Source organism: Chiloscyllium plagiosum, unplaced genomic scaffold (assembly GCF_037043375.1).
Source record: "Chiloscyllium plagiosum isolate Xiang-an unplaced genomic scaffold, Cpla_swu_hap1 HiC_scaffold_4, whole genome shotgun sequence".
Lineage (NCBI taxonomy): Eukaryota > Metazoa > Chordata > Chondrichthyes > Orectolobiformes > Hemiscylliidae > Chiloscyllium > Chiloscyllium plagiosum.
Window position 1 is genome coordinate 52,102,464 of NW_028270142.1, and position 12,703 is coordinate 52,115,166.

At 39.2% G+C, this 12,703-nt stretch overlaps 1 protein-coding gene across 2 annotated transcripts in view; it reads left to right on the top strand.

Moving 5' to 3' along the window:
• slc35b3 (solute carrier family 35 member B3) overlaps window positions 1-12,703 on the top strand; it is a 46,939-nt gene that overhangs the window by 14,616 nt on the left and 19,620 nt on the right. The window contains exons 5-6 of one of the 2 annotated variants that reach the window (XM_043688590.2): window positions 3,916-4,023; window positions 7,116-7,213. In XM_043688590.2, coding sequence (XP_043544525.1) covers window positions 3,916-4,023; window positions 7,116-7,213 — 206 coding nt within the window. The remainder of the gene's footprint in view (window positions 1-3,915; window positions 4,024-7,115; window positions 7,214-12,703) is intronic. The other variant, XM_043688591.2, reaches the window with a different exon arrangement.

The window sequence follows — 12,703 nt, forward strand, 5'->3', positions numbered from 1 at the left end:
TTTGTTGCATTCTGAGACTTTACGAATTAGTAGAGTCATAGTGATCCACATCAAAGAAAAAGGCCCATTGCATCCATGACAGTCAAAAAGAGCCAACCTAACTAATCAACTCTCATTTTCCAGCACTTTGGCCCATAGCTTTATATAACTTGGTATTGCAAGTAATCATCTAAATACTTAAGTTATGAGAGTTTCTGCCTCCACTCTTTCTGGCAGTTCTAGATTCCCACCACTCTCTTGGTGAAAAATCTTATAGTCAAATTTCCTCCATTAACCTTCTGAGTCTTACCTTTAAATCATTACCCCAAGTTATTGATCCCTCCATCAGGGGAAGATTTTCTTCCTGCCTTCCCCATCTATTTCCTCATAACTTTATACATCTTAATCATGTCCCCTTTCAATCTCTTCTGCTGGTATGGAAAACAGCCTCTCTTCATAAGTGGTGTTAGCTTGTTTTATTATCCTGTATTTAATCAAGTGTTTTTGACTGCTTGATATCCCACAAACTTTCATAATTAAAGAAATATCACATTTATAAAGTACGTATTCATGTGTTAAAATGTTCACCAGAAACACAACAAAAATGGATACTGAGCCTGTTCACAGATCAGAGCTTTTACATTTGTTTAAACCAAGCTTTAGGCTAAAGATTTTTAATGCAAGATTTGAAGATGGAGAAAAGTAAGGAAGCAGAGGGTTAAAGTTCAGAATTGGGCATGGTTATGGGGCAGAAGTAGGTTGCTGAGTTAAGGATTGCATAACAAAAGAACTCTTTTTTTTGGGGAAAAAAAAAGGTTAATTACTTTTTTACAGTAAGTTGTTGGCCAAATGTGGAGCTGGTATACTTAAGTGTGCACAAGACAAATTTCTGATTCAGTATGTGATCTATCTACTAGAGAATGTGCAAAACTTGACTTACTCTTGAAGTAAGGCTGGACAGGTGACTGATGTGTCAGTGGGGGAGCACTTTGGGGCCAGCGACCACAATTCTATTAGATTTAAAATAACGATGGAAAAGGATAGACCAGATCTAAAAGTTGAAGTTCTAAATTGGAGAAAGACAAATTTTGACAGTATTAGGCAGGAACTTTTGAAAGCTGATTGGGGGCAGATGTTTGCAGGTAAAGGGACGGCTGGAAAATGGGGAGCCTTCAGAAATGAGATAACGAGAATCCAGAGAAAGTATATTCCAGTTAGGGTGAAAAGAAAGGCTGGTAGGTATAGGGAATGCTGGATGACTAAAGAAATTGAGAGTTTGGTTAAGAAAAAGAAGGAAGCATATGTAAATTATAGACAGGATAGATCGAGTGAATCCTTAGAGTATAAAGGAGGTAGGAGTATACTTAAGAGGAAATCAGAAGGGCAAAAAGGGGACATGAGGTAGCTTTGGCACATGAATTAAGGAGAATCCAAAGAGTTTTTACAAATGCATTAAGGACAAAAGGGTAACTAGGGAGAGAATAGGGCCCAACCGAGATCAGCAAGGTGGCCTTTGTGTGGAGCCACAGAAAATGGGGGAGATACTAAATGGTATTTTGCGCCAGGATTTACTGTGGAAAAGGTTATGGAAGATATAGACTGTAGGGAAATAGATGGTGACATCTTGCAAAATGTCCACATTACAGAGGAGGAAGTGCAGGACATCTTGAAACGCGTAAAAATTAACAAATCCCCAGGATCTGATTAGGTGAACCCTAGAACTCTGTGGGAAGCTAGAGAAGTGATTGCTGGGCCTGTTGCTGAGATATTTGTATCATCGATAGTCACAGGTGAGGTGCCAGAAGACTGGAGGTTGGCTAACGTGGTGCCACTGTTTAAGAAGGGTGGTAAGGACAAGCCAGGGAACTATAGACCAGTGAGCCTGACCTCGGTGGTGGGCAACTTGTTGGAGGGAATCCTGAGGGACAGGATGTATATGTATTTGGAAAGGCATGGACTGATTAGGGATAATCAACATGGCTTTGTGTGTGGGAAATCGTGTCTCTCAAATTTGATTGAGTTTTTTGAGGAAGTAACAGAGGATGAGGGCAGAGCAGTAGATGTGATCTATATGGACTTCAGTAAGGCATTCGACAGGGTTCCCCATGGAAGACCTGATTAGCAAGGTTAGATCTCACGGAATATCGGGAGAACTAGCCATTTGGATACAGAACTGGCTCAAAGATAGAAGACAGAGGGTGAAGAGTTGCTTTCCAGACTGGAGGCCTGTGACCAGTGGAGTGCCACAAGGATCGGTGCTGGGTCCTCTACTTTTTATCATTTGCATAAATGACTTGGATGCGAGCATAAGAGGTACAGTTAGTAAGTTTGCAGATGACACCCAAAATTGGAGGTGTAGTGGATAGTGAAGAGGATTACCTCCGATTACAACAACATCTTGACCAGATGGGCCAATGGGCAGGGAAGTGGCAGATGGAGTTTAATTCAGATAAATGCGAAGTGCTGCATTTTGGGAAAGCAAATCTTAGCAGGATGTATACACCTTAATGGTAAGGTCCTAGGGAGTGTTGCTGAACAAAGAGACCTTGGAGTGCAGGTTTATAGCTCCTTGAAAGTGGAGTCGCAGGCAGATAGGATAATGAAAAAGCCATTTAGTATGCTTTCCTTTATCATTCAAGAGTATTGAGTACAGGAATTGGGAGGTCATGTTGCAGCTGTACAGGACATTGGTTAGGCCACTGTTGGAACTTTGCATGCAATTCTGGTCTCCTTCCTATCGGAAAGATGTTTTGAAACTTGAAAGGGTTCAGAAAAGTTGCCAGGATTGGAGGACTTGAGCTATAAGGAGAGGCTGAACAGGCTGGGGCTGTTTTCCCTGGAACATCGGAGCCTAAGGGTGACCATATAGAGGTTTACAAAATTATGGGGCATGGATTAGGTAAATAGGCAAAGTCTTTTCCCTGGGGTCGGGGAGTCCAGAACTAGAGGGCATAGGTTTAGAGTGAGAGGGGAAAGATATAAAAGAGACCTACAAGGCAACATTTTCTCACACAAGGTGGTACATGTGTGGAATGAGCTGCCAGAGAAAGTGGTGGAGGCTGGTACAATTGCGACATTTAAGAGGCATTTAGATGGGTATATGAATAGGAAAGGTTTGGAGGGATATGGGCCTGGTGCTGGCAGGTGGGACTAGATTGGGTTGGGACATCTGGTCGGCATGAATGAGTTGTACCGAAAGGTCTGTTTTCATGCTGTACATCTCTATGACTCAATGACTCTAAGGATTTATTGTTAAGTAGAACTTGCTGCAGAATAGAATACAGGCTTTAGAGTTGTAGATGAATTAAGTTTATGAAAGGTGGGAGATTAGAAAGGCTGACCAGAAGAACTTAAGTAGATAACCTTAGTAATTGGACGTTTATCGTGTCGACATTCTGCTAGTGTTCACACAGATCCAAAGTTGCTTGTTCAATTTAGGATAAAAACAATGCGTTAACTTTTTTTTTTATCAATTTATTTAATACAATTTACAATCAATGAAGTATGAGGAAGTATAGTCACTGTGTAGTATGTACAAAAAGGTCCTGCAAACAACAATGAGATGCATTAACTTAATTGATGCTGTTGGTTTTTCAATTTAAATTTTGGCCAGAAAGGATTTATTAATTCTTCCAGGGATCATTTTGTACTGATGCATATTCTGTTTTAGCTTGACGTCAATTTTATTCCTAGCCCTTAAAGGTTGGGTAGGAAAAGTAGATACAGTGACCCGTAAGTGAAAATTGTTGCATTTTCATTGTCATTTAATTAAATGTTTGTAGAATAATTTGTGGAACAAAGCCTCAATGTCTCTTAAAAATATTTGGCCTGTTTTAGCTTGCATTCCCAGATCTTGCTGGTTAGAAAGCCTTTCAAAAGTAAAATTGTCAAGATACATTCACACTCATCATTTGTTAATCTGTTTCCTCCTAACAGGGAAACGTTATAATATTATAGATGTGTCAGCTGCACTTTGTATGAGTCTGGGTCTGATTTGGTTCACTTTGGCTGATAGCAAAGTGGCACCTAATTTCAATCTGACAGGTGAGGCATGTGATTTCAGTTGATTCAAAACCTTTGCCAAGTATTTGCACATTGGTCATTTTTATGCTGTTTATATTTGTTTTCTTTCTTTCAGGTAAATGTATAATAGGGTTTGATTATCTAACAGGTCAGAAGCTGTGTATTTTGGTACTCGAACCTAATTTGTGGCGTTTGCAAGTAAACTCTCATCTGCTTAATTTAGTAATAAATGCAGAATACCTTGAATTGTTTTGTTACTGTCAAATTCTTATGTCCATTGATTAGTGACGTTTTTGAGCATCCAGTTTTAAAATATAGAATCAGGATTACAGAGTTACAATCACATTTCTACTTTTAGTGGATCACTTAAAGGAAGGAAATGCTCAAAAATGTATAACATGAACAAAGTCAGAGTACAACTACATGTTTGAGTAGAAATCTTTGAGGAGAAAGTGAGGTCTGCAGATGCTGGAGATCAGAGCTGAAAATGTGTTGCTGGAAAAGCACAGCAGGTCAGGCAGCATCCAGGGAACAGGGAATCGACGTTTCCTGAAGAAGGGCTTATGTCCGAAACGTCGATTCTCCTGTTCCCTGGATGCTGCCTGACCTGCTGCGCTTTTCCAGCAACACATTTTCAGCTACATGTTTGAGTAGTTAACTTCTAAAAGGTTTGACTTTTAAAAGTGCGCAGGTGCACTTTTTTTAAAAACAGGAAAGCAAACCTATTCAATATTAGCTGTAAAGTTTCTTAAAATTTGAGCATTATTTGTATAAACTGTTTTGATATACTCAGTATTAAGTTTCGAGTGGTGAATACACATGAGGTCAACTGCCTGAGGGTTGATAAAGTGGCTGACAGTTACTTCAGAGACCAAATTTACTTTTCTAACGTATATTTGCTACAAAATAAAGCAGGAGTGTGTGCATTTTCACTGACCAGCAGTTTCTTTGGAGGAGTAAAATGCCTTGGCAGCTGTATAATTGTGAGGAAATCTGATTTGCTCTGGACAGTTTTGCCTTGAGAAGCAAAATTCTGCCATCTGAGTATAGTGGTCTACAACATTATGAAGTAAAACTAGCCTTTTTAGACAGTCAGTTAAAGCAGTCAAAGCTAGAATGAACTGATGGGGTGAGGAGCTACAGTCAAGTTGTGTTCAGGGGCCTTTCTAAGCATTGGTCTCCATGCCTCCTGTGAAGTATCTGTTGTTGCCTTTTAATGAACAGCCACCCTCTCCTATTCCAACATTTCTCTGGGAATTCGCCCAGAGGATCCATTGGTTTTTAACCTTGTCAACTTTATGACATCTTGCTCATGCTATTTACTGCTGTCTATTTGAATTCTGCCAATGTTTTTGCAAAAGCTACCTTTCTTACCGTTTCCTTCCAGAATGTCCATTGACTTATGCATAGTTTTTGCCTTTACTTTAATTTCAGCAATACCATTCAGATCATTGCTTTGTCCTGTGCAGGTATTTGGCTCATGGGTGCCATACCCTGCTCCTTGTTTCTGTCTCTGCTATACTTTCCAGCTGTCTTGCCCAGGGAATGGTAACCTTTATTACTAAATCCGTTGCATTCTCCCAAATCTTCTGATGCTTCTTAATTTTATAAGCACCTTATCTTAACTCCAATCCCATCCCTGTGACAGATCAAAATTCTTGCCAAGATATGCTCCTTTCTCTTCTATTTTATCTCTGTATTGAGTAACTCCTCAGCCATGGTGATTTAAACCTCCACCTCAACTTTGTTTGCACGTTCTTCAAATTTGTTTTGTTCTCCTCAGACTGCTCATTTTATATGAATTCTCCTGTCAATATTCATGACCAATGCCACAATCTCACACAACCACTCATTTACTACAATCTCTTGAGCACCTCCCATCACCCACATAATTCTGCTTACTACAGCCTCACTGTTTGAATCCTTACTAGGTTTTAAAAAGAAACTTACTTAGAATCACACTAACTATCTCTTAGCAGTTACTCCATCACCTCCACCTTTTGAAAACGTACCCAGTATAAATTCCTATTTCTTTGAGCTGCTCAATTTCTTCACTTCTGTAAATTTGAGCTTATTAAGTACAGAACAGCCTTGGTTATCCATTATCAGATCATACCTACAACTATAGTATCTCTATCTTTCTCTGCTAAACTTACCCACTATTCCAATATCATCCTATAGATCAGAAGTAATTCCTAGCACGTTTGCTTAACCATCAGCTATTTCTTTAAATCCCTCCCCTGAGTTCTAATTTCCAGCAAACATGAGCAGCTCATGGTTTCTGTTGTCAGTCACATTGCAACCACCTGTTTAGTTGCTTCTGCTGTTCTCCCTCATCCCTTGGGCTTTCACCCTGTTTCTTTCTCATCTGCTCTCTCAGAATGTTTCATGAGACCATCTTCTGTCCCCTTGATCCAACAGTGTCCTTTATAAATAGAAAATGCTAGAAATGATCAGCAGGTCAGGCAGAATATATGGAGCAGAGATGGATTTCTCATTTCAAGCCTTTAACCTTTCTTCAGAATGATCTGACAAGTGTGTTCCTGTCAATGTAAATGCAGTTGAGTATTTTTCAGCACTTCCTGATTTTGTTTTCCAGCATCCACAGTATTTTACTTTTGTAAATGGTTGTTCCTCATCAAATAGTGTCCACTTCCTCTTTAAAACTGTCAGCAACAACCACTTCTCCCAAGAGATCCATCCTTGATCCTTCTGTTGTTGCAAGCTCCATTTTCACTCTTTCTATTTTGGGCTCTTGCACCACCATTGCTTTATGTGACTTTAGTCAACATACTGAGCTTTCGGCCTAAACCCTTCCAACTAAAGGGCCCTCCCTGACATCTCTACCTTCCTGTTTTCTTTTCAGACCCACCATCAAGCCCAGCTTTTGGTAAAAATTGAGATGTTAATGTATGTTTGCAGCATTGTTAGTGCTAGCACATACAGTTTAACCACAAGCTTTTTCAGTCTTGCCAAGAAGGGAGAATTACTAAAGTAAGCATCTGAATTGTTGTTTTAATAATTGAAATCATGACAGCATATTATGTTTGACTAAAGTGAATGATTGTAATTTTTCTTATGTTTGCAATTAGTTTGAAAACTTTGTTTTTTAGGCATAGCGTTTATTTCAATGGCACTTTGTGCTGATGCAGTTATTGGAAATGTACAAGAGAAAGCAATGAAATTACATAATGGTTCAAATTCAGAAATGGTAAGTGATTTCATTTGCTACCTGCTTGGCCAATTTATATCAGTAGCTGTTGAAGGCATTACATTGTGGACCAGATTCAAATTAATGTTGGCTTATTGAAGTAATCATTGTGCTATGCTTGTTCTACAGTTTGATTATGGAGCAAGAATATACTTTAAAACTGCAATGCCCAATATTGTTACATTTAGAAAAATAAATTATTGCAAAGTGGCTTGTTTGAAAGACACATGCTTTTACAATTTTAATTCAGGTTGTGCTTTACAATGTGATGTGAATATACTTGCTAAGTTTTTTTTTGTACTAAAGCTAATCATTGTGTCCATGCCTCATTGCTCTTTCACATTATTTGCTATTCTACAAGCTATTGTTTTTCACAAGCAAAGTATTGTATTTAAAAGGTGTTTTCTCTTCCTAACTGAATTCATGGATGTGCAAAGATAGCAGCCATAATCGGTTTTTTGTTGGATATGAAAACCATGATTTGGGCACCATTAAATATTGATCAGGAGGAATAATCTTCCAGTTTGCATAATAGATTTAAATATGGAACTGTATTTGCATTCAGTAGCTATAAATCTGTATGGAAAGGAAAGTTACTTGATAATTCTATGACGTGATGTTCACAGCTAATTCAAAGTGAAGCTGTGCCTTAAGCAGGGCTCAAATTTTATTTTTAAGTCTATCTCTTGAGATTTCTCAGAGTACCTTTTGGTTTCCAGGTGCTCCTTTTTCAGTCTCTACGTCCTTTGTTAGGTGACGCTGCAGCCACATGGAGACAACACCTACTGTATTTGTTTTGATAAATAGGGGATTTTAATTCTTTCAGAAGCAGAAGATGATTTTGTCAATATCGCCAATAATCATTGCTGCATTAAACTTAAATCTATAACTCTGAATGAAAGCCTTCTTTTCCTACTCACAATTGTATTTCAGTTGGCACAAAACAACAGGCATTAGTTAAGAGCAAGTGTTTTTAAATTAAAACTATTGCTGACACATTTCTGTACACCAAGACATTGGCCTAATCACACTTTCTGCACTAAACTGTTTGATATTTGTCTCTAACATAGTCACTCTACCTCAAGTAATTCATAATATATGAGAAGCTTTGAAATGTGATGACACATAAATGCTAAATTTGATGAAATATGACTGTTTGATCATAAAATATACAATTGATGGTATTCATTACACTCACATCCATTACATAGGAACAGTAGGCCATTCAGCCTCAAGTCTCTTCTGTCATTTATTAGCATTATGACCAATTGAACACTCAGCTGCCTTTTAATCATACTATTTCCATAACCTTTTATGCCACTGGTAATCAGAAATCTATCATCTATCATCCCCACTTTAAGCATACTCAAAAACTGAATTTCCACTGCATTCTGTGGCCTCAAATTCCAAAGATTCATTACCCTTTGAGCAAAAGATAAATTATTCTCATCTCTGTTCAAAGTGACTTCACCCTTCTTTTAAAATTGTCTGCCCAAGTTCAAGGCTGCCACAGCAAGGGAAATTTCTTATCTGCATCCACCATTTCTATTGCGAAAGTAGGTACTGCAGATGCTGGAGTTTAGAGTCAAGATTAGAGTGGTGCTGGAAAAGCGGAGCAGGAAAATCGACGTTTTGGGCAAAAGCCCTTCATCAGGAATTCCTGATGAAGGGCTTTTGCCCGAAACATCAATTTTCCTGCTCCTCAGATGCTGCCTGACCTGCTATGCTTTTCCAGCACCACTCTAATCTTGACTCCACCCTATCTATTCCTTTTTGAAACCTACAAATTACCCAATGAGATTTGGTATTATTTAAACTTGAGGACAAATCCAGTTTGCCTGAGCTGTCTTCATAGGACATGCTCACTATTCTGGGAGCAAGTCTGGTGAGCATCCGATGCATTCCCTCTCTTTCTGATGAATGAAGCAAAATGGCACAGAGTACCCTTGGTGTGGTCTAACCAAGCTTCTATACATGTGAAGCATGACTCCACTACTCCTGTATTCAAACTAACTGTGATAAAGCCTAACATTGTATTGGTCTTCTTAATAGCTTATTGTACTTATGTGCTAGCATTCAGTAACTCATGGAAAAGAGGAACTTTGACTAGGACATTTCTGGCTTTCTACTTCCAATCTCCAGGACTTCCCTCTTTTACACTTTCAGGAGATTGTGTTTTTCAGTCTTACTCTCTCCTGTGCTTTTCATCTCTCCTTCTGCCAACCCCCCCACTTTTGTAACAGATCCTGCACTCCTGTTGGTTTCTTTTACAGACTCCACATTCATTATCTCAGTTTTTCTAGTCCCAGTTAGGTGAGTATTCCTTCGTTGAAAAGTTTCTAAAACTGTTTTTTTTCAACTCTTTTGTGGGCCCTTGTTGCAGACTGTTTAACAGAACTGCTCATCAGGTAAAGGTCCCCAGTCTGTCTGCATTTGCCCATCTTGACTGCATTTGCCCAAAATGTTTAAACTGTTGGGTGAAGAGGGATGAACTGGATGAATATTACTTAAGCTGAAAATGTGTTGCTGGAAGAGCACAGCAGGTCAGGCAGCATCCAGGGAACAGGAGAATCGATGTTTCGGGCATAAGTTCTTCTTCAGGAAGGGCTTATGCCCGAAACGTCGATTCTCCTGTTCCCTGGATGCTGCCTGACCTGCTGCGCTCTTCCAGCAACACATTTTCAGCTCTGATCTCCAGCATCTGCAGACCTCACTTTCTCCTGAATATTACTTAACCCCTCCTTTGACTGTATATAATAAACTCAATTTAGGAGGATCACTTCTCAACGAGAACTTTTCCCAGCCCAAATGTATTTAAGTTTGAAAGACATAAATTTAACCAGATTTTGAGTTAAGCATAATTGGATTTATTAGCTATTAAACCATGAGAAAACATTACAACACAACACATTAGAAATTTGAGGTGCAGTCCAAAAAGTAAAAATAAACAGTAAGTACTAATCTGCATTTGACTTATCCATGATGAATAGATTGTGAAATGTTGCGGCTGTTAAGTGGGTGATTTCTGTAGTGCTAGTACTATCTTTTGACAGTTGTGTTGTTTGGAGATTCTTTGGTAGTTAGCTGAAACTCATTTGCCTCGCTTTCCTTCAACAGTGACTTTTTTTTTAATTGTTTCCAACAACTGAAAGAAATACCCTCTTTCTTTTCATTTGCACAAATTGTGGTTTTGGTCAAGAAAAAGAAGAAAGCATATGCCCAGTGTAGACAGCAGGGATCGACTGAATCCCTAGAAGAGTACAAAGGTAGTAGAAATATACATAAGAGGGAAATCGGGAAGTTGAAAAGGGGACATGCGATGGCTTTAGGAGAATCCAGAGGGATTCTACAAATACATTAAGGTAACCAAAAAAGTAACTAGGAAGAGAATAGGGCCCCTTAAAGATCGTAAGGCTGCCTATGTGTGGAACTGCAGGAGATGGGGATATACTAAATGAGTATTTTGAATAGTGTTTACTGTGGAGAAGGATATGGAAGCTAAAGAACTTGGAAATAAATACCGGCATCTTGAAATGTCCATATTATAGAGGAGGAGGTGCAAAACTTCTTAAAATGCATAAAGATGGATAAACCCCCAGAACCTATTCAGGTGTACCGTAGAACTTTGTGGAAAGCTAGGGAAATAATTGCTGGGCCCCTTGCTGAGATGTTTGTATCATCGATAGCCACAGATGAGGTGCCACAAGATTGGGAGTTGGCTAACATGGTGCCACTATTTAAGGTGGTAAGGAAATGCTAGAGAACTATAGACTACAGTGATGGGTAGGTTGTTGGAGGGGATCCTGAGTGACAGGATTTACATGTATTTGGAAAGTTAAAGAACGGTCAACAAAGCTTTGTGCATTAGAAGATCATTTCCTACTAACTTGATTGAGTTTTTTGAAGAAGTAACGAAGAGGATTGGTGAAGGCAGAGCGGTGGACGTGATCTATATGGACTTCAATAAGGCTTTTGACAAGTTTCCATTTGGTAGACTAGTTAACAAGGTTAGATCACACAGAATAAAGGGAGATCTAGCTATTTGAATACAGAACTGGCTCGAAAATTGGTGGCAGAGGGTGTTGGAGAGTTGCTTTTCAGACTAGAGGCCTGCCACCAGTGGTGTGTCGCATGGATCTATGCTGGATCCACTGTTTTTGTCATTTATTTGAATCATTTGGATGTAGACATAGGAGATATGTTTAGTAAGTTTGCATATGACACTAAAATTGTTGGTGTAGTGGATAGCAAAAAAGGTTTTTTCTGAGTACAACAGGACTTTGATCAGATGGGCGAAGGAGTGGCAAATAGTATTTGTTTTAGATAAATGTGAGATGCTGCATTTTGGAAAGGCAAATCAGGGCAGAATTTATATACTTAGCAAGTTTTGAGAAGATTTGTAGCTCAAATTGAGGTTCTGGATGTAGGTTTGTTCATTGAGCCGGAAGGTTAATTTACAGACGTTTCATCACCATACTAGGTAACATCTTCAGTGGGCCTCCAGGCGAAGCACTGCTGATAATTCCTGCTTTCTATTTATATGTTTGGGTTTCTTTGGGTCGATGTCATTTCCTGTGATGTCATGTCCTGTTCTTTTTCTCAGAGGGTGGTAGATGGGGTCTAACTCAATGTGTTTGTGGATAGAGTTCCAGTTGGAATGCCATGCTTCTAGGAATTCTTGTGTGTGTCTCTGTTTGGCTTGTCCTAGGGTGGATGTGTTGTCCCAGTCAAAGTGGTATCCTTCCTTATCTGTGTGTCAGAATGTTAATGAGAGAGGGTCATGTTGTTTCGTGTCTAGTTGATGTTCATATATCCTGATGGCTAGTTTTCTGCCTGTTTGTCCAATGTAGTGTTTGTTACAGTTCTTGCACGGTATTTTGTAAATGACATTATTTTTGCTTGTTGTCTGTATAGGGTCTTTCAAATTCATTAGCTGCTGTTTTAGTGTGTTGGTGGGTTACCTATACCATGTATTCAAAAAGAATGGGTACCCAATGAACATAGTCTGTCGATTTTCTCAGCAACAAGCCCAAACAAGCAGACAAAACACATCCAGAAACCCTAGCCACTCTCCCCTACATCAAAGCTATCTCTGAAATGACTGCCAGACTACTCAGACCCCTTGGCATTATGGTAGCCCACAAACCCACTAAATTAGCAGTTAATGAACTTGAAAGACCCTATACAGACAACAAGCAAAACTAATGTAATTTACAAAATACCATGCAAGACCTGTAACAAACACTACGTTAGACAAACAGGCAGAGAATTAGCCGCCAGGACACATGAAAATCAGCTAGCCACAAAACGACATGACCCACTCTCACTAGTATACAGGTGTGATATGTCCTAGCTTTGGGGCATGGTTACAAAAGCACTTCTAAATGGAAGGGACTGAATGAGAGTTTAATTTGATAATTGCAGGAGCGTAGTAGTAAATGGCTGCCTAAATGAAGTGGGAGTCATCCGCATTCCTGCATGAATGTCGCC